At 53.8% G+C, this 22,972-nt stretch overlaps 3 protein-coding genes across 10 annotated transcripts; 1 reads left to right on the forward strand and 2 right to left on the reverse strand.

The window, feature by feature from the left end:
* Positions 1 to 1,201: 1,201 nt before the first annotated feature.
* Krtcap2 (keratinocyte associated protein 2) lies at positions 1,202 to 4,049 on the reverse strand. Of its 2 annotated transcripts, none has more exons than XM_048455197.2 (5): positions 3,891 to 4,049; positions 3,446 to 3,600; positions 3,209 to 3,272; positions 1,609 to 1,675; positions 1,202 to 1,354 (listed from the first exon to the last, which is right to left on the reverse strand). In XM_048455197.2, exons 1-5 carry the CDS (start codon positions 3,892 to 3,894, stop codon positions 1,234 to 1,236), a joined length of 411 nt encoding a protein of 136 aa, XP_048311154.1. In that variant the 5' UTR covers positions 3,895 to 4,049; the 3' UTR covers positions 1,202 to 1,233. The 2 variants fall into 2 exon arrangements, with proteins under 2 accessions (XP_048311154.1, XP_048311162.1); XM_048455205.2 differs by having other exon boundaries at positions 3,446 to 3,597; positions 3,891 to 4,045.
* Positions 4,050 to 4,565: 516 nt separating this feature from the next.
* Positions 4,566 to 16,427, forward strand: Trim46 (tripartite motif containing 46). 4 transcript variants are annotated; one of them, XM_048455078.3, is made up of 10 exons: positions 4,566 to 4,697; positions 5,981 to 6,242; positions 6,451 to 6,794; positions 8,057 to 8,200; positions 8,311 to 8,406; positions 11,290 to 11,543; positions 11,814 to 11,935; positions 12,910 to 13,212; positions 14,018 to 14,315; positions 15,330 to 16,427. In XM_048455078.3, exons 1-10 carry the CDS (start codon positions 4,635 to 4,637, stop codon positions 15,721 to 15,723), a joined length of 2,280 nt encoding a protein of 759 aa, XP_048311035.1. In that variant the 5' UTR covers positions 4,566 to 4,634; the 3' UTR covers positions 15,724 to 16,427. The 4 variants fall into 4 exon arrangements, with proteins under 4 accessions (XP_048311035.1, XP_048311052.1, XP_048311061.2 ...); XM_048455095.3 differs by having other exon boundaries at positions 4,569 to 4,707; XM_048455104.3 differs by lacking the exon at positions 4,566 to 4,697 and adding an exon at positions 5,129 to 5,284.
* A 789-nt stretch (positions 16,428 to 17,216) lies between these two features.
* Positions 17,217 to 21,194, reverse strand: Muc1 (mucin 1, cell surface associated). Of its 4 annotated transcripts, none has more exons than XM_087897346.1 (7): positions 21,015 to 21,194; positions 19,341 to 20,524; positions 19,190 to 19,242; positions 18,960 to 19,093; positions 18,734 to 18,855; positions 18,509 to 18,658; positions 17,217 to 17,592 (listed from the first exon to the last, which is right to left on the reverse strand). In XM_087897346.1, exons 1-7 carry the CDS (start codon positions 21,070 to 21,072, stop codon positions 17,518 to 17,520), a joined length of 1,776 nt encoding a protein of 591 aa, XP_087753472.1. In that variant the 5' UTR covers positions 21,073 to 21,194; the 3' UTR covers positions 17,217 to 17,517. The 4 variants fall into 4 exon arrangements, with proteins under 4 accessions (XP_087753472.1, XP_087753473.1, XP_087753475.1 ...); XM_087897347.1 differs by having other exon boundaries at positions 19,341 to 20,506; positions 21,015 to 21,192; XM_087897349.1 differs by having other exon boundaries at positions 19,341 to 20,263; positions 21,015 to 21,191.
* Between the last annotated feature and the right edge of the window lie 1,778 nt (positions 21,195 to 22,972).

Raw genomic sequence — 22,972 nt, forward strand, 5'->3', positions numbered from 1 at the left:
TCTGCAGGGAGTGCGCCGCCTAGGTGTCCAGGACAGGTGAGCTCACAGCGCCCTCTGCAGGCACTTTGTGTAGACGGGGACAGAGCCAGGTTGTGGGACAGGGTAGGGTGGCCTCTAACCCTCCTCAGAGCCCCTTTGACACTTCCATTCATCGTAACTAGACCTTATCTCCTTTTAGGTGCGTCTAAAAATATAGAATTTTGTCCTGCTTAGAAGGGTTGGAGGACAAGTTCTTTCATTCAACCAATCTACTTTCTATTATCAGGCACTATTGAGCAAACAAAAGTGACCAAAACGTGTGTTCTCTAACGCCTACAGCACTCAAGAAGGGAGCCTTGGTGGCCTAAAGGACAAGCGCTCTGGACAGAGCTGCTTCTCATGATAGCGCAGAACAGGATCTGGGAGCCACGTGCTTCATTTCCATCAAGACTGGCTGTTCCTCGATACACTCTGAGAAAACTTATGACATATTCCCTAGTATCTGGGACAAAAGATAAAGGGGGAAAAGCAGAGTGAGGAGGCAAGGGCTGGAGACTAGCCTCGGATCCACTTAAAGGGCTGGAGACTAGCCTCGGATCCGTGTAAACAGGCAAGGGCTGGAGACTAGCCTCGGATCTGTGTAAACAGGCAAGGGCTGGAGATTAGCCTCGGATCTGTGTAAACACAGGCACTTGGCCCATGCTGGAGTAGAACAGATGGATGAGGAGAGCAACATCAGTATGAGACTCCTACCTCCCAGCTTGCTGCAAAAGGATCCAGGGTCCTTTGCTCACGGGAAGGACAAAAGTTCATTTCTCAGCATGGGAGCTGGAGTAACAGCCCATGTGGAACCCACAGTGAAGGGGTCCACTTCCATTGTAAGATCTTTCCTGGCTTTGAAGAAGACACTGCCACCTTACAGCTCGCGTGCACACACATACATACACACACACACACGCACACGCCCACGCATGCACACACGCACGCGCGCACACACACACACAACACACAATCAATATTAAAAATCTACTCTGGAACGGGAAGACAGCCCTTCCTGTGTTATCCTCTCAGCCTTCAGCCTCTCCCCACAGGTTAACACCTTGAATCCCATTTGCATCTTCATCCACAGGGGCTCTCTGGTAAGCAGAGGACAGTGCAGGGCCAGCCAAGCTCAGGCACTGGTAGCTGAGGTCTACCACTCATCAGTGCTTACAGACAGAACTACAAAGAATCAACTTTATTCGTCACTCGGGGTTAGTTTCTCTTCTTGCCCTTGCCCGTGGCTTTGGCTGGTGTGAGGACTGGCGCTGTTGCCTGGTACAGAGTGGAGGAGATCTTGTTGATGTAGTACAGGCCAACCATGGAGAAGATGAAGCTACAGGACAAAAGAGGACAGTGCATCAACAGGCATGCTGCTAGCAGGCTAAGACAGGTTCCAGGGAAAGAATTCAGGTTTCGGTTTGGGAAATCAGGAAAGAACAAAAATGAGAAAACAGAAGGACTGGCAATATCACAGGGGATCTGGTAACAAGAGGCAGGCGCCCCTGTAGCCCTTGCCCAGCCACCCGCTACATACCAGGCGGTGACACAGGTGCCCCTGTAGCCCTTGCCCAGCCGCCCGCTACATACCAGGTGGTGACACAGACGCGGTGGATGAGGCCAGATGCAAAGAGCGCCAACAGCAAGCAGAGGAGGACTGGGGAGGCAAGAACAAGGATGCACACCCTCAGTCCCAGCCCTCGGGAGGCAGAGGCAGGTGAGGTCAGCCTGGTCTACACAGAGAAACCCTATCTTGAAAAGAAAAAAAAAATCAAAAACAAAAAAGCAAAGAAATGTCCTGATAAATGTCGAGAGTTCAGAAGGCCTTAACATTGTTCAGAACACGGAAGTAAGGTTTGGAATTTTGTTTGGATTTTGTTTTACTGGCTTTGCTCCACATCCCATGTAACTTCCTGGCCATTCCCCCCCCCCCCCGCCAAAAAAACCCAAAACAACCCGTACCCTCCCCAAAACAAGAGGAAGCTGAATACAGTGGTACATAGCTCAAGCAGGACCACTTAAACCCAGGAATTCAAGACAAAAGTGAGATCCTGCCTCAAAAGCAAATTAATGAATAAAATAAAATGTACTAGCATGGCTTGGAGGGCAAGGCTCATTCCCATTGTTTAGGAAGAGACCTAAGGCCTGACAGACAGGAGGGGGTTAGAGGGCAGAAGGGTGAAGAGGCTCCACCTGCCCAGCTGAAGCCAGCAGGGAAGGCAAAGAAAGGCAAGGATTTTGTCCCCAATAACGGTTTCTTTCAGAAAATGATGATGGTACATGTGGAAAGAAGTTTGAGAGACAGAAGGTTCTGGAAACCTGCAACAGCGAGGGCGAGGAAGTGTGGACAGCGATGACCGGTCGGTGTTACTGGGTCAACCTTTCACACGACTGCAATTGCTAGGAGTTTCTGAGTGTGGTTTTCCAGAGGCGATTTGGTCCTGATGCTGACTCTGCTTTGTGAACTTAGTTCTCCACAAATAATTAAACCATCAGATCTTTATAGGAACCATCTAACAAGGATTATCAAAAATCGATCTATCAGGGCTGGATATGTGGAGCTGGTGGAGTTCTATCTTGCTTGAAGCCCTGGGTTCCATACCAGCACCACATTCACTATACGAGATGGTGCTAATCCCAGCACTTAAGTGGGGTCGGGGGTCAGCAGTTCAAGGGTTCAAAGTCATCCTTGGCTACATTGTAAGTTCAAGGGGAGAAGGAGGAAAGAGAGAGAGAGCTCTAACAGTGATTCTCTATCCTCTGGTTGGGAGTCCTGCTATCTATCAGCAATGTCCCAGAAAGTACCACCTTCACAATCCCCTCAAGAGAACCCTAGCACAGGCTCAATTTCACATGAAAATCCCTCAGTGAACTCGTCTTGCTTCCTTTTCTCACAGGGACAAAGAACACCTTCCTGAGGATGCCTATCAAACATCAGCTCAAACTTAGTTGTGCTTGAAACCTTTCCTGGGAGCAAGCCAGGTTTTCCCTTTTCTTTCTTCTTTTTGTCTTTGTGCTTCTCTTCCAGTTCCCGTGCCAGGAGCTGGACAAGATGCTTGATCCAAAAGCACTCTGTCTTCAAGACAGTTTTAGCAAACATATTTCTCCGGTACCATCTAACCACAGGGAAATTCAGCATCATGTTTGGGACAGGTTAAAAGAGTTCAACTAACTACCGAGTTTCACTTACTCTCTGGGAAGATCTTTGCTTGGAAACCTTTACCAAAGACCAGATTCTCGAGATTATTGAAGGCCTGGGTTGAGGGAATTAAGGAGAATCTCCTACATCAAGGCAGGGCTGGGGAGTAAGAGACAAGCAAAGACCAGGGCTGGGGAGGAGGACAAACGCAAAGGCCCACGCGGTCCCCTATCCATCTTCTGTTCAAACACCCCCACCCCGAGCCCTTTTCCAGCGTAGAGAGGATACAGTCAGGGAGAAGACGAAAAGGCCGGAGCCCAGCAGGCCCCCCTGAATAGTGAGCCACTCGGTGGAGGCCAGCTGGCGGCTGTATATCTGCATGCCAGCGAAGAGCAGCAGGGATAGGAGGGAGGACAGCGCCAAGGAGGTTCCGGTACCGACTACTGGGGATGAGAAAATGAGTCAAACAAAGCTTCAGGCAGATTCGCCCCGGAGTTCGGTCCGCCAACCACTTCCAAGCGCTCGGGGTATTGCAGTCACACTCCCTCCCCTCACCCCACGGCGACCTCCGGGAACCCCCGGCCCCGCACGCCCAAGTTCCCGCCTGTCCTGAGGAAATGCCAGCGCCCTGGAAACCAGGACACGTCAGCTCTACGGAGGCTACCGGGAAAAGAGGGCCACCCCAACGCCCACCCCCGCTAGGGCAGCCCGGGGACTCCGCCGGTCCGGTTACCCATCACGCCCCGCCCGTGGGTCCAATCTGTGCCTCTGGCAGAGAAAGAGAGGAGCCAAAGCCGACGCGGGTGTCTGTACGCAGGCGTCGGAGCCAACGTGGACTTGCTTTACTTCTTCCTCTAGGCGCCTTGGACGCAGCGCCCTCTTGCGGCAAGGAGGAAATAGTGCTTCGAGGAGCATTCTAGGCCACCGCCCCGCTTGGGCTCCAGCCTTCTTCTGCACCTAGGGGCATCTGCTGCCTCTCAGGACCAGCTGCACTCACTCATGGGGCCAGTCATGACCCATGGCCTAGAGTCACCTATGTCTTCTTTGCTATTTATGTCATCTGTAGTACAAGTTCCTCAGACCTCCCTGCCCTATTCGGTTGCCTCAACATCTCCGAAGACATGCCCCACCCAAAATGTAGCACTCTCAACCAGGAGTTCGTCTTCCTCTAAAATCAGCTCTATGTGAGTAGGATGACGAGGGATCAATGAAAGATTCTAATAGAAGGAATGGTTCCTTTCTCAAATGCCCTTCCAGGTTAGCCACCCCCTAGACCGCCTTTGAAGAACCACGTGGGAAGAACTATTTCCCACCCCCTACCTCGACGGGCGCAGTTCAAGGCAGGTCCCTGGAGCATGCGCAATGACATCTCACCCTCCCCACCCCTTTCTACACCCCACCCGGCTCCTGCATTAAGCCCCGGGTTCGCAGCAGCAGCCCGGTCGGGCCACTGGGGGCGGGCGGGCACAGTTGGGCCATGGCTGAGGGTGAGGATATGCAGACCTTCACTTCCATCATGGATGCACTAGTTCGCATCAGTGTGAGTTAAGGTGGGGTCAAGGGGAAGGGAGGGGGTGTAGAGGGTCGGGGAGAGCCAGATCCTTGAACAGGTGGGGGGTCCAGGAAGAGTCTGGAATGTAGAGACGGGGCTAGTTAAGACAGAAATGACAGGAAGGAGAAGATGCAGGTGTGCAGGGATCCTGGGGACAGCCGGGTGCTGAGTGCCCTAAAGACTCCTGTCTGCTGGGGTGTAGGCAGTGAGAAGCTGTCCGGACCCAGCGGGTAGGCTTGGGGCAGCGGCCAGCAGTGCACCAGGGTTATGAGAAGGGGCATGTGTGAGCTTGGATGTTTTCCAAGAAACTGGGGACAGGTCGGGGAGGGTGTTGAAAAAGCTTTCCCTAGGTGCAGTTCCCAATTTGGACCCCTCCCGACCCCCCACCCTACCACCCCCACCCCCTGCGAGCTGCCGTGCAATCTGCGGTTGCCATGGCAACCCGTGCCCGGCTCTCCCAGAGGCGGTGCCAACCCTACTCCCCCCCACCACTTCCTTCCCCCTCCCTCCCTGTCCCTCCCTCCTTTGTGTCAGCTGCGCCCCTGACCGGGATGGCTGCGAAGAGAGGGACCAAGGTGAGGTGTGGGGGTGGGGAATAGCCTGAAGACCCCTCACCAAAAGGGGGAGGGATACTTCCGGTGGGGAGGGGCAAGTAGGCGGGGCGCTCCCCCTCCCCCCAGATTGGGCGAAGGGTTGCAGCAGGCCCAGTTTCTCCACCAGACTGGGCTGGAGAGCTCGAGGATAGGAGGCGAAGAGGAATGGCTTGATTTTGGGAGACTGGAAGAAATAGAAGTGAAGAATGGAGGATGGGCTCTGGGGTGGCCACGGGCTAGTGCCCAGCCGGTTCGGAGAGCTAGCGCACCCTGGCATGGGAGCTGTCATGCGCCTAAGGGTTGCTAGGAAAAGGGGCGGGGGACAGCACCCAGATGTAGGATGGGTGGTGCCCTTGAAATAAATCCCAGTAGCCGGCCGGTAATTCGGAGATGGAGGGATGGAGACAGGTGAGGAGGGAGGACTGCCTGCCAGCTCTGCTGTATCCGGAGTGATGGGGGTGGGGCGTGATGCTAGGGGAAGCCTGAGCTCCAATCATACCTTCGTGTTGGGCCTTAAGCTCTCCAAGGGGGAATAGAAACAGGAGACAGAGAGCTGGGAAGGTGTGTGGACCAACCAAGGCAGGTTCTGGGCCAAAACAGTAGCTTGTGCTGCCAAAGGACCGGCTGAGATATGCCCGAGTGTCCTCGCTCTCACACAGCCTCCTGGTCTTTCCACAGACAAGCATGAAGAACATGGAGAAGGAGCTGCTGTGCCCAGTGTGCCAAGAGATGTACAAACAGCCGCTAGTGCTGCCCTGTACCCACAACGTGTGCCAGGCCTGTGCCCGGGAGGTCTTGGGCCAGCAGGGCTACCTAGGCCATGGTGGGGACCCCAGTTCGGAACCCACTTCTCCTGCTTCTACTCCTTCTACCCGAAGCCCCCGCCTCTCTCGGAGAACTCTCCCCAAGCCAGATCGTTTGGACCGGCTCCTTAAGTCAGGTGGGGCTGGGGTTTGTGGGATGGGGTGGGAATGCAGAAAGATGGAAGAGGGTCGGGGTATTTGCCATTCTGGAACTACTTACTGCTTACCTGGATACCTATGAGGGCTGAGCTCTGATGCAATGAAAGTCCAGTTTTTAACTGAGCCGAGGCCATCCGCCACCAGTCAGCTGTAATTCTAACCTCTGCCTACTGGGTCCTCCCACAGGCTTTGGGACATACCCTGGGCGGAAGCGGGGTGCCTTACACCCCCAGACGATCATATTCCCGTGCCCAGCCTGCCAAGGCGATGTGGAGCTGGGGGAGCGCGGCCTTTCTGGGCTTTTCCGAAACCTGACCCTAGAGCGCGTGGTGGAGAGGTACCGACAGAGTGTGAGCGTGGGAGGCGCCATCCTGTGCCAGTTGTGCAAGCCCCCACCGCTAGAGGCCACCAAGGGCTGCACAGAGTGTCGAGCGACCTTCTGCAATGAATGCTTCAAACTCTTCCACCCCTGGGGCACTCAGAAGGCCCAGCATGAGCCCACTCTGCCCACTCTCTCATTCCGCCCCAAGGTGAGCCAGTTCTTGCAGGGTCTGAAGTGGGAGGGGCATGGTGGTATTGGACCAATGGTTGGGGGTGGCTGGCATTTGGGCTTCCAAAGGGTGGTGGGCCAGGTTGAGTTTTTATCTGTGTGTGTATGTGTGTGAATAGTGTATATGTGTGAGTGTGTGTGCACACACTTGTGTTTGTGTGTGTGAGAGAGAGACAGACAGGTCTTAGAGCTGGAGAGATGGCTCTGTGATTAAGAGCTCTTCCAGAGAATCCCAATTTGCTTCCCTGTAATTTCCACTCCCAGCTCAGGGGATACCACCCCTCTGGCCTCTTCAGGCACCCGCACTCACATACACATTTCCACACATAGCCACACACACACACATAATTTGAAATAAAATACTAAGAAAAAAAAAGACAGAGCCTTGCCGTATCGCCCACACTAGCCTTGAACTCATGGCAAGCCCCTTGCCTCCATTTCCTGAGTACTAGACGTACACCGTCACATCTGGCCGCCTGACAGCCCGTCTCTAACTTTCACCGGCCAGGTGATTCAATATCTCTGCATGACTCATCTCGTCTGCTGCACACAGATGAGAAAATCTACCTGCAATATCTATACCCGAAGGACTGCTGATAGGATCGCAGGAGATGTTGCTGCCTAAAAAAGGGCTATCTGGCCAAGCATGGTGGCACACGCCTGAGTTCCCAGCACTTGGAAGGTTAAATCAAGAGACTTGGAAGTTGAAGGTCAGCCTGGGCTACATGGGAAAACTCTATCTCAAAAAAAGTTGTGTATAGCCAGGCAATGGTGGCACACATCTTTAGTCCCAGCACTTGAGAGGCAGAGGCAGGCAGATCTCTGTGAATCTGTGACCAGCTTGGTCTACAAATAGAGTTCCAGGATAGACAGGACTGTTACACAGGAAAAACCCGGTCTCGAAAAAACAACAAGTTGTTTATAAGTAGGATGCTGCTATTCTAGAAATTGGATTCAACCGTGAACAAAGTGAACTACAGGGTTATATTAATTATCATCATTGTTGTCACTACTGCATACATATCTGTGTGAAGTAGACGAGCAGAGAACAGTGCCTGTGAAGTGGACATTGGACGGTTCAGAAGTGTTTTAATGCCAGTATCCACCACCAGATGGCACTATGGAGCACCACCGCTCTTTCCACTCCCATCCATCTCAACGCTGGAGGAGGGTAACCAATTGCTGGTAGGTCAGCTCGCTCACACACGCCGCTGACTGTTTCACTATCCTTTGTACCCCTAGGGTCTGATGTGTCCAGACCACAAGGAAGAGGTGACTCACTACTGTAAGACATGCCAACGACTGGTGTGTCAACTCTGCAGGGTACGGCGCACCCACAGTGGACACAAGATCACTCCAGTGCTCAGTGCCTACCAGGCCCTCAAGGTAAAGACCCCTCCTTACTCAGCGCCTGTGCTAACACACACCTGCACACCCCTCCTAATTACTTGCCTCTGCAGAGTCAGGATGACGCCCACCTCTTTCTTTGCGCTTAGGATAAACTGACAAAGAGCCTGGCATACATCTTGGGAAACCAGGACACAGTACAGACGCAGATCTGTGAGCTGGAAGAGACCATCAGGCATACTGAGGTGAGAAAAGGCGTGGATGTGTTCCTGGGATCCTGCTTGGATGGGCATGCCCCCCTTGCCTTGCTGCTAGTTCAGAGCCTGCAGGAGGAAGATGTGTGTGGGTGGAGGCTCCGGCTAACCTCACTGGCAAGCACACCAGGGCCTGGCTTTGTGTCCCGGCTTAGGCTGTAGCTAGGGCTGCAATGGGGGTAGGAGTGCCACAGCTGGGGACTAAGACGCTCAGATGCGCCTCAGTTCAGCCTAGCATGGATACAACCCTACAACTGGGGGTCAGGTGAGGCACAAACAGCTTCTGCAAGGTTGTCTGGATTAGCTGAGGTGGGAATGGATGATAATGGTGGCATCGCCACCAGTGTGCCATAGCTAGGGTAATCCAACAGTGGCCATAGCTAGGGTAATCCACCAGTGTGCCATAGCTAGGGTAATCCAACAGTGGCCATAGCTAGGGTAATCCAACAGTGGCCATAGCTAGGGTAATCCAACAGTGGCCATTAGAGCAATCATGGCCTTTCCTGTTTGGGTGAGACATTAAGAGATTAATTAATTAATTACAGCCAGGCAGTGGTGGTGCACGCTTTTAATCCCAGCACTCAGGAGGCAGAGGCAGGTGGATCTCTGAGTTTCAGGCCAGCCTGGTCTACAGAGTGAGTTCCAGGACTGGCTCCAAAGCTATTGGGAAACACTGTTCCAAAAGAAAAAAGAAAAAAAGAAAGAAAGAAGAGAGAGAGATTAAGACTATGAAAAAGAGCGAAGGCAAAATATGGCCAATTAGTGTAACGGTGACTACAAGCTGCAGGCCCTTGGGGAGCTGTGGCCTCAGAAAGGGCTCTGCTGTGCTTCTGACGTGCATCAAGATAGAAGGGTTCTTCGGAGAAGGCTCGCTCTCCTTGACTCAGTAGAGCCAAACAATTTTGTTTGCCAGACACTGGTACCCAAATAACCAACTATTTAAAGCCGCTCTTACTTTCCCCTAGTTTTTGGGCTTTCCCCTTTGGTCTCTTAGCAACATGGCTAAGTCAGCCCATGTATTCACTTATGACATCACTTCTTCCCAAGTGCATCGCTCTAGAGTTGACAGTGAGGCTCAGTGATGAGCACACACATCTCTATCACAAAGGGCAAAGGCGGCTGGAGAGATGACCCAGAGGTTGAGAACGTTTACTGTCCCAGCACCCACATGGCAGCTCATGCCCACCTGGACCTCCAGCTCCTTCTGGGCTGCTGCACATGTGTGGTGCTTACAAATACACACAGGCATACACACAGATAAATGAAATCAAGATTCTTTATAAAAGATATGTTGAAAGACTGTGTATACCTGCTGCATTAATACATGGTCAAGGCCCCAAATCACCACAATAATAAAACACAAAACTGACAAAATTAAATTTAAATAAATTTACCGGGCGATGGTGGCTCATATCTTTAATCCCAGCACTCAGGAGGCAGAGGCAGGCAGATCTTTGTGAGTTCGAGACCAGTCTGGTCTACAAGAGATAGTTCCAGGACAGGCTCCAAAGCTACAGAGAAACCCTGCCTCGAAACCCCCCCACAAAAAAATAATAATAAGGGGCTGGGGAGATGGCTCAGCGGTTAAGAGCACTGCCTGCTCTTCCAGAGGTCCTGAGTTCAATTCCCAGCAACCACATGGTGGCTCACAACCATCTGTAATGAGGTCTGGTGCCCTCTTCTGGCCTTCAGGCATACACGCAGACAGAATATTGTATACAAAAATAAGTAAATAAATATTTAAAAAAAAAATAATAATAATAATAAAAAATTTAAATAAATTTAAGTTAAAAATGTAATCATTATTCTTTTAAAAAATTTTAATCATGTGTTATGCGTATGTGTCTCTGTGTGTGTATGTATGGGGTGCGCATGGAGTCCTGAGGAGTTGAATCTCCTGGAGTTGTAGTTGACGGTGGCTCAGCCATCTTACATAGATTCTAGGAATTGAACTCGGGTCCTCTGAAGGAGCAATATTTGCTATTAACCCCTGAGTCATCTCTCCAGCACCTGAATTATTGTTATTATTTCCATTTTTCAAGACAGGGTTTTTCTATGTAGCCCTGGCTGTCCTGAAACTCACTCTTTAGACCAGGCTGGCCTCGAACTCAGAGATCCTCCTGACTGCCTCCTGAGTACTGGAGTTAAAGATATGCACCACCACCACCAGGCATTAATTATTCTTTTTTTTTTTTAAATTAAGCTGGTCACGATGACTTACACAGTGATCCCAGGACTGAGAAATTGAAGTAGAGGGATCTCTCTCCAGTATACAGCAAGTTCAAGGTCATCCTGGGTTGCATGAAACCCTGTCTTTTATAGAGATCCCCAAGAAAAGGCTGGAAAGATGGTTCAGTAGCTAGGAGCACTGACTGTTCTCCCAGAGAACACTGACTTGGTGGCTCACAACTGTCTGTAGTTCCAAGGTATCCGATGCCCTCTTCTGGTCTTCACAGGTACCAGACACACACTGTGTACATACATACACGCAGGCAAACACCTGTACACATAAAATAATAAAAATGCATTTTAAAAGATCCCCAAGTAGGTATCGAATTAATATGACTTTTGTACTTTTCTCCTGTGTTAGTTTGGTTTCTTAGATCAAACCAAAAACCTAGGAAATAGAAGGGGCCTCTCTCTCCTCTCTCCTACAACTATGGTGTAGCACTCAGGAAAGTCAGCACAAATGATCAGAAGGTGACCACACCTGCGATGTAGGTGCCTTGCCATGACTCTGGCCCAATTGAGATGACTGCGTTAAATATGCCCAGATTCCCTAGGATAGTATGGTATGGCATCTTAGGTCCAAGCGCTGCTGCCTCCAAGAAGACAGTTCAGTCACTCATACCTTGGGTGTTGCTCCTTGGACAGGTGAGTGGTCAACAGGCGAAGGAGGAGGTGTCACAGCTGGTTCGGGGCCTGGGGGCTGTGCTGGAAGAGAAGCGGGCCTCACTGCTTCAGGCTATCGAAGAGTGCCAGCAAGAACGGTTATCACGGCTCAGCGCCCAGATTCACGAACATCAGAGCCTGCTGGAAGGCTCGGGTTTGGTGGGTTATGCCCAGGAAGTCCTTAAGGAAACAGATCAGCCTTGCTTTGTGCAAGCAGCCAAACAGCTGCATAACAGGTACTGAGGGACGTGGTACAAGGGTGCAGGCTCCAGGGAGGTGGGCATCATGGGTATAGCTAGTGCCTAGGACAACAGTGATTATAGAATGTGCACTGGAGAGCTAGAGCCCCAAGCATTTCCATGTGGTCAGGCTGATGTCAGTGTCTTCTGAGGAGTGAGGTAGAGACCTGAAGCAGAGAGCGAGGCTCTAGGGGTAGACTGGGCAGGGTCCTGAGGAGGGGTTGCTGCCCACCTGGCTGTGCCTGACCCTTCTCTGCCCCATTCTAGGATTGCCCGAGCTACTGAGGCCCTGCAGACGTTCCGGCCAGCTGCCAGCTCCTCCTTCCGCCATTGTCAGCTGGATGTGGGGCGTGAGATGAAGCTGCTGACGGAGCTTAACTTCCTGAGAGGTAAGGAGCTAGCCAGGCCCATGTCCAATCAGAGCCTTCTTCCCTTTCCCCCCAGCAGCGGACCCGGGGGGCAGTGCCCACCAGGGACCTCCTGGCCTCCTGCCTGGCCTGGCCAGCCACTCCCACCCAGCCAACCCTGCCACACCATCCTACCGCGCTCAGCGCTGCTTCTCCCTCTCTCTTTGTAGGCTGTGGCCACGGCGGACTGTGCTCCGGAACACCCCAGGCAAGTCAGCAGCCCTGCCCTGGGGGCCCTGCTACCCGCCGGGCCCCCTCCCTACTCCCTCCCCGTGCTCCCACACAGCTTGGCCACCCACATATTGCTTCTTTCTGTCCCAGTGTACTCTGAATTCTTGGTCTTCCCACTTGACAAATGCCCTGTCTCTTCTACCTTCTTTAGGCTATTGCATAATCCTGGTCCTCCTGACCTCTTGTTATCTTGGCCCTTGTCCTCTGGACTTTCCTTCCCTTCCTCTTGACCTACATGCAGTGCCTTACTCTCCTCTGCTACCCTCTGCTTTCTGTCTTGCTGACCCCGTTACCCCCCTCTTGACCTTTCGCACCCCTTCCTGCTCAGGGCTTTCTTGCCTGGGTTCCAGTAGCCTTTCCTGCCTCGTTCTGGGGCTTCTCCTAACTCAGAGAATCTATGCTTGTAAGGGCCCTCAGAACGCAATTGGTCTGACGCTGTCATTTGAGTGAGGAGAAAGCGGAGGCCCAGACAGGGAAAGTGACTCACTTCTGGCCAGCGTAGGGTAGTGGCAGACTTGGACCAGAGTTCGGGCTCCTGCTCCCTGCCCAGCACTTGCCCACTTCTTTCTCCTTTGGGCCCTGTCTTGCCCACCCAGGTTTCTTCCCCCCAACTCCCTCACCTACACTCACCCCCCGGCTCCCGCTGCTTCCTCTTCCCTGCCTGCCCCTTTCTCCACACCAGGCCGGTGGCCAGACCCTGACTGACCCATTGTCTCTTCCCACAGTGCCTGAGGCTCCTGTCATTGACACCCAGCGCACCTTCGCCTATGACCAGATCTTTCTGTGCTGGCGGCTGCCCCCCCACTCACCACCTGCCTGGCATTACACTGTTGAATTCCGGCGTACAGACGTCCCTGCCCAGCCAGGCCCTGCACGCTGGCAGCGTCGGGAGGAGGTGAGGGGCACCAGTGCCCTTCTTGAGAACCCTGACACAGGCTCTGTGTATGTGCTGCGTGTTCGTGGCTGCAACAAGGCTGGTTATGGAGAGTACAGTGAGGATGTCCACCTGCACACGCCTCCAGCCCCTGGTGAGTACGCAGACGGTGGCTTCATTGGTGAGTCCAGGTGTTCGTGCAGAGGGCACAGAATGGCCCAAGTACTCAGCTGGTTCCCAATGGCACAGGAAGAACAATTGAATACGATTTGATTTATACAATTTGTACAATTTAATTTGTGGATTACACTCATTTCCTCTGGAGCTAAACTGCCCTGGTTCAATACCCACCCTTGACAACTGTGTGTCCTTAGCCACATTTTTTTTCCTTCTCTGAACTTCAGAATCTTCTTCTACAGAGGTAATAATAATACTTAATCGAGTGGTTTGATAATTAACACATTATAAGACAGCACATGTAAAGGCTTATCCCTGACTCACAGTAAAGGCTCAGGCAGTGTTAGCAAGGTGGCTTGCCGAGTGTGCTCACCACTTGGGTAAAGGTCAGAAGAGATGAGGTTGGGTATAGGGCCCAGGTATGAGCGTATGAGGGCAGAGCATGGGCGGGAAGGTCCGGGTTAGTGGAACAGGACGGCTGGAGACGGTGCACAAGGCCTGCCGTGGAAGACGGGCTGCAGAGACACTGAGTCAGCTAGAGATCCGCCCACTAGTCATCTCTGAAGCTCTTCCTGGGGCCCCATGCCTATTTGGGGTGCCGCTTTCTTTCCTATGTCCCTATGTCAAATCCCCGCGCCCATTCTTTGGGCCCCTTCCGGTTCCTGGTGACTGAATCTCTTGACACCATGTTTCCTAGTGTTTGTGCTGACACCCCATGATCCCCAGTGCCAATGTGTGTCCCTGAAACCCTTCCTTCTGTCTTAACCTCCTCCTGCTTCTAGTCCTGCACTTCTTCCTTGATGGCCGCTGGGGTGCGAGCCGAGAGCGGCTAGCTATCAGCAAGGACCAGCGAGCGGTGCGGAGCATTCCGGGGCTTCCCTTGCTGCTGGCTGCCGAGCGGCTGCTCACGGGCTGTCATCTGAGTGTGGACGTGGTCCTGGGTGATGTGGCTGTGACCCAGGGCCGCAGCTACTGGGCCTGTGCAGTAGACCCTGCCTCCTACTTGGTCAAGGTGGGCGTCGGGCTGGAGAGCAAGCTTCAGGAAAGCTTCCAGGGTGCCCCGGATGTGATCAGCCCCAGGTCAGGCCCTTCTGCAAGGGGTGGGGGATGAAGCCCTGGGAAAGGAGCTGGGGTTGGCAAGGGTGGTACAGGGAACACAGATTTACTGAGGTGGGACTGGGGAGGGGTTAGAGCAAGTAGCATGGAAGCCAGACTGGGAGGCTTACGGATGGAAGCGATGTGGACTCAGCAGAGGGGTCTTTGAGGGTGGGGTTTCAGAGTGTATGCTTGGAGAATGGGTTGATAGAAGGCAGAGCTACTCCGTCTTCCTTCCGTCTGTCACTCAGGACCAGTGCTCCACCTATCCAGGCTCCTGTGTCCTTTCCCCTAGCTCCTCATTTCCATGCGAAGCTGTCTCTCCAAGACCCTTAACCTACCTCTCTCAACATCTCAAAGGTTCCCTTAAAGCTGTCTCTGCAGCCCTCCTTGCCTCCGATGCCTCATTAATACCTATTCCCACATTTCCCTCCTGAACCTTCTTTCCTGAGTTCTCCATTTTTCAACATCCCATTTCTTCAAAATACTTTCTCCCCAATTAAAATTCCCTTTGGAATTCTGTTGTCCGCATTCCTATATCCCTCTAGCATCCTGACACTAATCCATCCTCATCTCTCTTCCACCGCCACCTTCCCGACCCTTGCTCTGCACCTGCCCCTCCCCCCTCTATCGTAATCACTGTGCTTTCCAAATCCCCAACTATCAGCACCGAGTTGTCCCTAAGCTGATGTCCCTCAGCAGCACCTTTAATCCTGACAGGCCAAGCCCCTCGTTTCTTCAGTGTGCTCTAGTAACCGCCCATCTCTCTTTCCCATAACCCCTTTCTCATGCACTCTCCTCTCCTTACTTCTTTCTTACACAAACTGAAGCCTCAAGCCTTACACTCTGACCTTTGCCACCTCAACACGTGTTCACCTTAATACCTACACCCTCTTGTTCCCCAACATCCCACCCTTCCAACATTTCAGCTCCCTGGTCCGTCCCCCATTCCCTTCCTCCACCTCCCAACATCCTCCTTCCCGATTCCCACTCCTACAGATATGACCCGGACAGCGGGCACGACAGTGGTGCTGAAGATGCTACAGTGGAAGCGTTGCCACCCTTTGCTTTCCTCACCATTGGCATGGGCAAGATCCTGCTGGGCTCCGGAGCAAATTCAAATGCAGGGCTAACAGGGAGGGATGGCCCAGCAGCCAGCTGCACAGTGCCCCTACCACCCCGCCTGGGCATCTGCTTGGACTATGAACGGGGGCGAGTTTCCTTCCTGGATGCTGTGTCCTTCCGTGGGCTCCTTGAGTGCCCCCTGGACTGCTCAGGGCCTGTGTGCCCTGCCTTCTGCTTCATTGGTGGTGGCGCTGTACAGCTGCAAGAGCCTGTGGGCACCAAGCCTGAGAGGAAAGTCACCATCGGGGGCTTTGCCAAGCTGGACTGAGCCTTTCATCCCCCATTTTCAGACCTGACCTCTGCTCCCCAAGCGTCCAGGCAGCAGGTTGTTTACCCAGCAGCTTCTCCCCTCAACTTTCCCTAACTATGTGTGTGGTCCTGCCCTATACCTTGCCAGCCGTGTCTTCCCAAGGGCTTCCCTTGACTAAGGGGCTCTCCCCTGCTTACCTCTGGATATCCTCCATTCTGTGTTATCTGTTGGCCTAGGCCCCAGGCCCTACCCTTGGAGTCTTAACTAAGGCATAGAAAGCCCCCAACCCATCCCTGTCCTGTGCCCCTGAGGCCTATTGGGAGGGAGGGCACCTGGAACAGTGGGTGTGATTGACAGCTCTGCCCTTTGCCTTGCCAAGCTCCCTGCTCCATTGATGCTGAACTACAGCCTTGGCAGCCAGGCTTTGAGCCTCCCCAATGAAGGAGGAGGACCTACCCTTTTATTTGGGTCCCTATACCCCCCAACCGCATGTCCCTTCTGTCCCTCTTCTCCCTCTTGCATGCTTTTCCTATCCCGCACCCATACCAATGTGCCAAGTCTCCCTTGGGAACCCAACTGAGGCTGGTGTCCCCATTGGGTTGGGCCAAGCTAGGCCTCCGGTGCCTGCTACCGCCTCCTTGCAGTGGGCATGGCTAGGCCTGTGCTGAGCCACAGCTGTTGTCCTCATGGTTTAGAAACAATAAATGATGACGCCAGGCACACATCTGTTTTCCTGGAGTGTGACCATTCCTGGGAGTTTCCGGTCTAGTTGGTGTGGTAATGGCACCCAAGGGATGAAGGTCCCTAAGTTAGGTGTGCCCAGCCTCCTGCGACACCCAGGCCCCAGCTGACACCCACCGCCGGGAGGGCGCAACGCTAATGGCGCAGAGTCACACCCAACTTGGGCATCTGGACCACAGCAATGGACCCTGTGGGGGTGTGGCTGAGAACATGGTGTGGTGTCTGGGCCCAATGGGGTCAGGGAACTAGAACCACTTCCTCATTCCCAGGGTGCCAGAGAGCCCACCCAGAGGCAGCGGTGGGAGGAATGGCAAAAGGCCAGGGCCTGGTGCCAGCAGCACCCGGATCTGTCTCAGCCCTGGCTTATCGTGGCTGTATTGACTCTTCCACTGTTATCTGTGGTCCGAGGATTTGCTTCACACCTGGACAACTAAGAATAGAACTACCTTAGGGGCACCATGCCAGCCAGAGTGGGACATGGGTTGGCCCTAGGAGAGAGTCACCGGCGCGGGAGGGGCAGGCCCAATGGAGTCAGTCTTGGTTTCATTTCCTCCTTCCTTCAGGGCTGCCAGGCATGAGGGGGGGGGGATTTCTGGGTTCCTTTGCAGGTCACCTCTTCCCCATATCCCCATGTTTTCAAATGTATCCACCCCTCCATGCCTCCTTGCCTTCAGGAATTTTCATCCACAGATCCCTGTAGGCCCCTCACAGACACGTTCTGGCCCCTTTGGTCCGTAAGTTTGCTGATGAAGAATCACGGTTGACATAACTAACAGGAGGACCCCCTTTTATTCAACTGTGTTTGCATTCCCATGCCCATCTCCAGGCTTTCTAGGCTGGTCCTTCTGAGAGGCACCACTGCACCCCCACCTCAGGGTATCCCCCAGGGCAGAGCTGGGCTTCACCAGGCTCAGACGGCTGAAACACTTGGCAGTCTCAGCAAGGCTGTGAGTAGCCTACCAGAACTCCGGCTCACCAGCCCAGATCAGAGTGCAGGGGTCTGGCAGTGAAAACTGGGTGGGGCGGGGGGCAGACTTCCATGGCTGACCCCTGAGGTGGTGACGAGGTCCCCTACAAGTTGGCAGAAGTGGTTGACACTGCTGGGTTGGTGTACGATAGGCTGCTACCGCCATTACCTGCAGAAACCTGAGCGGAGGAAAAATAAATTCAGGATGAAAGAGTCTGTCAGGGAGAACCCCCGGTTGGCACCCCAGGTCATGGGCCTGGCAAGCTCTCAAGGAGTTAATTCAGAGTGTGCACCTGCTGGGCCTCAGAGCAGCCAGGTGACTGTAAACACCCAACTCCTCCACTGCCCCCTCCCTCCCCTCCCTTCCCTTGCTGCTATAAGTCCCCAGTCCTCTTGTAGGCCCCTCCTTCCTGTCCCTTTCTCCTCTTATCTTTTTGATCATCTGGCTCAACAGGCTCTGTGTGTGTGTGTGTGTGTGTGTGTGTGTGTGTGTGTAGAGAGAGAGAGAAAGAGAGAGAGAGAGAGAGAGAGAGAGAGAGAGAGAGAGAGATCCCTAGGAAGAGGAAAATGGGGCAAGAAAAGAAAGCTCTTGTCCCTTCCCACCCTCTGGCATTCTGGTCTTGGGTGGCCACAGTAATGATTTACCAGATCCTACAGAGAGACTGGGTGAGGAAAGAGGGAAGGGCCTCCTTTGCTTTCCTAAAACTCCCAAGAACCCTCTGGGCACACTGCTCTCACTAGAGGAAGCTTCTGTTTCTCTCCTCCCCAGTCCCTAGGAGGTGAGGAGACAGGAATGCTCGCTCCTTCAGGCAGGGCTTCCTGGGCACAGTACCCCTCACTTCACCTTGGGCATCCTGAAGAGCACTCTGCTACAATTCAGAGTTCAGTCAGAGATGATGGCAATGGTTTCTAGGGCCGTTACTTCCTTTCTTCTGTAGTTTCCCAAGACCTGGCCCTCAGAACTCCGCCTTCATTCCTCACCTTGCCAGGCTCTCCCCTGCTCAGCTCTCTAAATCACCTTGGGTTTCCCAAGTACCTCTCCAGAAACCCTCACCAAGCCAGCGCCCCGCCCCAAACAGTGGGACACAGATTTACCTCCTCATAGGGGCTACGTTTGGTACTGCCAGGGGGCACATAGCGTCCATGAGTGTGGTAGGTAGGATATTCACTCATAGGATGATAGGTGTCCTGGGTTGGGAAGATGTCCAGCTGCCCATAGTTCTTTCTGCGGCACTGACATACTGCCTGGGGAAACAAGAGATTATGCTGGCCCATGGGGTCTCATTTACCGGGGCACACCGACGAAGGCCTGAGACTTACCAGTGCAATGAGATAGATGATGGCCAAAGCAACCAAAACACAGACCAACACCAGCAGGGCAACGCCCCAGCCTGGCACGCCAGGCCAGGACTGGGCAGAGGAAGGAAACTGCATCTCATCCACTGAAAGGGGAGAACAGTGGTCAGGGAAGTCCCCCGAAGGAGGTGGACTTTCCCTGGCTAGCACTGAAAGTGCGAAGGTGCCAGAGCAGGAGATATTGCCCTACCAGTGACTTTGGAGATAGCCAAATTATAGTCCTCCGCCTCCTTTGCGTGCTGTGAAAGCTGCGACTTCACCTCAGAGGCACTGACAGCACCCTCCCGGAAAATCAGAGTCGACTCCACCACTACCGAGCCTGGCCTGGATGCAGGAAACGGGCAGTTCAGCCACGGGGATCTGTTTATGGGTCAGCATTTCCCCCACATCACAAAGTCAGGCGTCCACCCCACACTGTACCTGAACTTGATAGTAGAGATCCCCAGAAAATCTTCGTTAAAAATCTGCAGAAACTGGGGTAAGAAGAGAAGGCTCAGATTTGATGCAATGGGTCCAAGCAGCCTGCGGAGCTGCTTCAGAAGAGCAGGGCAGAGGCCAGGCTAGTACCCACCAGTTCCGAAATGTTCCGCTTCAGTTCTTTATAGTAGTTGGAGTTGGGGTCTTCCAGGGAAGAATTAAACTGCTGGTTCCAAATGTGAAAGGACAAGAAGAAGAAAGACACCCCAAGCGGCACTTGGGGTGAAGTATTCCTGGAGAAGGCCGGGGAAAGTACTGTGCTAAGTCCAGTGCTGTTGCTGGAGATGGCGAGGGTGGTAGGAGTCACGGGGTGCTGGCTTGGGGTTGGAGATTGAGTACCATTGCCAGCTGGACTTGTAGCAGCCATTGTAGAACTGTTATTTCGGATTGGAGTGGTAGCTGAGCTGGTAGTTGGCACCAAGGAGCCATTGTGGACTGGGGTGATGGCAGAGCCTAAAGTAGCCGTGGTAGTAGGGACTGAGGTGCCACTGTACACTGGAGTGGTGGCCAAGTCTGATTCGGATCTATTAGTCATAGATGAGGTGCTGTTGTGGGCTGGACTGGTGGCCAAGCCCAATGCAGAACTGGTAGTTGGAACCGAAGAGCCATTGTGGATTGGAGTGTTGGCTGAGCCCGATACGGCCATGGTGGTTTGGATGGAGGAACCAGTGTGGACTGGAGTGGTAGCCGAGTCCATTGTAGAGTTAGTGGCTGGAGCAGAGGTACGGCTGTGGACTGGAGTGCTGGCCAAGTCCACCGTAGAGCTGGTGGCTGGGGCAGAGACATCACTGTGACCTGCAGTGGAGCTGGTGGCCGGAACAGAGGCACCGCTGTGACCTGCGGTGGTGACCGAGTCCACCGTGGAGCTGGTGGCCGGGGAAGAGGCACCACTGTGACCTGCAGGGGTGACCGAGTCCACCGTGGAGCTGGTGGCCGGGGAAGAGGCACCACTGTGACCTGCAGGGGTGACCGAGTCCACCGTGGAGCTGGTGGCCGGGGAAGAGGCACCACTGTGACCTGCAGGGGTGACCGAGTCCACCGTGGAGCTGGTGGCCGGGGAAGAGGCACCGCTGTGACCTGCAGGGGTGACCGAGTCCACCGTGGAGCTGGTGGCCGGGGCAGAGGCACCACTGTGACCTGCAGGGGTGACCGAGTCCACCGTGGAGCTGGTGGCCGGGGCAGAGGCACCACCGTGGACTGGAGTGGTAGTCAAGGTTGAGGAACTGTTGGTTTTCTGAGATAAGGTGACACTGTTTTGATCTGGAAGGGCAAAAAGGCCTGAACCAGAGTGGAAGGTGGGGAGTAGGTCGTTTTTACATGTACATACCTCTCAACAGAGGTGGACACTAGGTTGCTTCAGGTAACCTGCACGATTTCTGGCTAGAGCCAGAAATTATAAGGCTGACAACCTCCCTCACTACTCTCTCCCTCTCTAAGAGACTCACCCCTGCTTCTGGCTCATTCATCCCTCCACTACTGCTTTTGAGACAAGGATCCATTCTGTGGCTCAGGCTGGCCTTGACCTAGCCACTGCACACAGCTGGCCGTTCTCCTTACACAGCCCTCCCGCTCCACTCCCCACAAACACCAGACCTTTGCCTACTAAGGTGCCCACTCTCTGGGGTCCTTGGCCTTTTTCTCTCACTCCGGCAATACTGTGCCATCTTTGTCTGCCATGCATGACTTTCGTAATGCAAAGGCCACAGAAAGGTGAAGAGTGGCACCTGAACGGCCCGGTCCCTCCCCAACCCCACCGCGTGCCTCTCACCTGTTACAAGCGCTGTAAGTAACGTCAGGTAGAAAAGCGCCCGGACGCCTGGGGTCATGGTGGTGGTGAGCAGGCGGGAAGGGGGCAGAAACAGACTCAAGGCGGGTGTGGCGTGTGTGCGATGGAGCAGCTCTGGTGCCCGCTGCTTTATACCAGTACCCCTCCCGCCCTAGGCACAGCTAGAGCAGGTGACAGGTAACAAAACTCCGCCCCCCCCTCCTCTATCTTTTCCTCCTCCTCCTCCCCAACCATTTCTGTGTAGGGTACTTGGGCTCCAATCACTCAATCTTAGGACAACCTGTTTATTCTCCAATTGGCCTCTCCCTTTTACAAACCAGTTCTTGACTTCCCCAGGTGTGTATGTGGAGGAAACCTGGGACCTCCTGGCTCTGGTTTAAGACCCAGAGCAACAGCCAAGCTGAGGAAAGGCAGCACAGACAGGCATTGAACCCAGAGAAACCCATCCCTAGGTCCCCCAATCCCTTTTCCTGTTCTCTCTGCGGGTCCTTGAAACCCGCTTTTCATAGGTTGAGAGGACACAAGGGGGCTGGATAATAGTGGACAGGTCGCTTAGTTTCAGGCTACCCCCACCACTACTTCCCGGAATAGCCCCACCCTTCTAGCCGCTCCCTGTACTCTGAAAACCACAGTCTCCGCCCCTGCCAGACTTTCCAGTAGCCTGGGTCCCTCTTTGGCTTGCTTCTGAGAAAGGCGGTGGAAGTAAATTTCCACTTAAAAAGGACAAAACTGGGGCTCTACCGAAGCCTGAGGTCCTTCCTGGCCAACTCTCCACCTTGAGTGACAGGCTGGCCGGTCCTTCTGGTCGGGAACGCCTGCCCTCTAGTGGTCAGCGTGGAGCATCGCGTGGTCGACCCGCACCGGCTAAGTGAGAAGGCTAGACACAGACAGCACAACCCAAGTAGAGACAGATCTTAGGGACGTTGATGGGCCTTAACGAAAAGGATCAATGCCTAGGACAGATCGGAAGGAATGCACAGTGCAGCGGAGGAGCAAGGGTCAGTACTTGGGATACTCAGACTTCTGGGGTTGGTGTCTGAGGGAAATGATGCTAAGTGGACGGAGTCCCAAGGTATGTGGAAGGGGGCATCAAGTTGTGTGATGACGTCAGAATGTTGGAGGGGGGACAGGTTGTATGCAGGCATCTAGGCAGATAGTAGATGGGGCAACCATGGAATTTGGGAGCTCAGAGTTGTATTTGGGAGAGGAACGGTATTTGGGACGGACAGGCACATGGTGCAGGGCAAACTCGTGTGTATTTAGGGAGGAGAGGTATTCTGAAGGTCAGAAATAGTTGGGGACGGGGAGGGCTTTCGGTTCACAGCAGCATGTGGACTGAGGGTACCAGGTCAGATCCTGCAGGTGTAGGTTGCAGTGTAAACCAACAGGAGCAGTTACAAATGTAGTAGGCAAACAATTCTTAGTCCCAACGAATATAAAACGGAAGCTAATACTTTAGAAAGCATTTCGGAGGTGCATGAACGGAGGCATGGGACCCACGCTCCCGCCGTGTGTCGTGCCTCCGAGCGATTTTGTGAGGCCGGCTCCAGGCAGAGTGGGGATGCCCTACGTCAGCGCGCCCACAAGTATTTAGGTGGGCGGTCCCAAACCCCAACTCCTAGAACTGCCAGGCAACAGCCATTCAATTCGGTTGCTGGGATACCGGTCACCATGGCAATAGCTCCGCGCCTCTCAGTCTCAGTATTTAAAGAGCAAGCGCGCGCACTGCTTCAGCGTCGGAAAGTGGCCTTCCCGAACACCGGGGGCACCCCTTCTCTCCTCATCCTTTCCCTTTCGCCCTCCCCTTTACCCTTTGGGGCGCCCAGGCTCGGGTGTACCTCTAAGGTGACCCCAATTCCCCCAGAGCGCCCCCAGTCCCTGGGCTCCAAAGGCCCAGGTGGTAAGGAGCGGGATTCCGGGGCCCCGGGCGGGCGGGAGGG

The sequence above is a fragment of the Myodes glareolus genome, chromosome 17, assembly GCF_982192425.1.
Source record: "Myodes glareolus chromosome 17, mMyoGla1.1, whole genome shotgun sequence".
NCBI classification, from domain to species: Eukaryota; Metazoa; Chordata; class Mammalia; order Rodentia; family Cricetidae; genus Myodes; species Myodes glareolus.

Coding starts and splice junctions, on each gene's coding strand:
- Krtcap2 (XM_048455197.2), bottom strand. Junction 3,273..3,445: donor TTTTCGTCTTCTCCCTGACT/GTATCCTCTCTA, acceptor CCCTCAACCCAG/GCCTTCAATAATCTCGAGAA. Junction 1,355..1,608: donor CGCGTCTGTGTCACCACCTG/GTATGTAGCGGG, acceptor TTTGTCCTGTAG/CTTCATCTTCTCCATGGTTG.
- Trim46 (XM_048455104.3), top strand. CDS start 5,144: ATGGCAACCCGTGCCCGGCTCTCCCAGAGGCGGTGCCAACCCTACTCC. Junction 6,243..6,450: donor GGACCGGCTCCTTAAGTCAG/GTGGGGCTGGGG, acceptor GTCCTCCCACAG/GCTTTGGGACATACCCTGGG. Junction 14,316..15,329: donor CCGGATGTGATCAGCCCCAG/GTCAGGCCCTTC, acceptor CCACTCCTACAG/ATATGACCCGGACAGCGGGC.
- Muc1 (XM_087897346.1), bottom strand. CDS start 21,072: ATGACCCCAGGCGTCCGGGCGCTTTTCTACCTGACGTTACTTACAGCG. Junction 18,856..18,959: donor GGCTATCTCCAAAGTCACTG/GTAGGGCAATAT, acceptor CTCCCCTTTCAG/TGGATGAGATGCAGTTTCCT. Junction 17,593..18,508: donor AACGTAGCCCCTATGAGGAG/GTAAATCTGTGT, acceptor TCCTCCGCTCAG/GTTTCTGCAGGTAATGGCGG.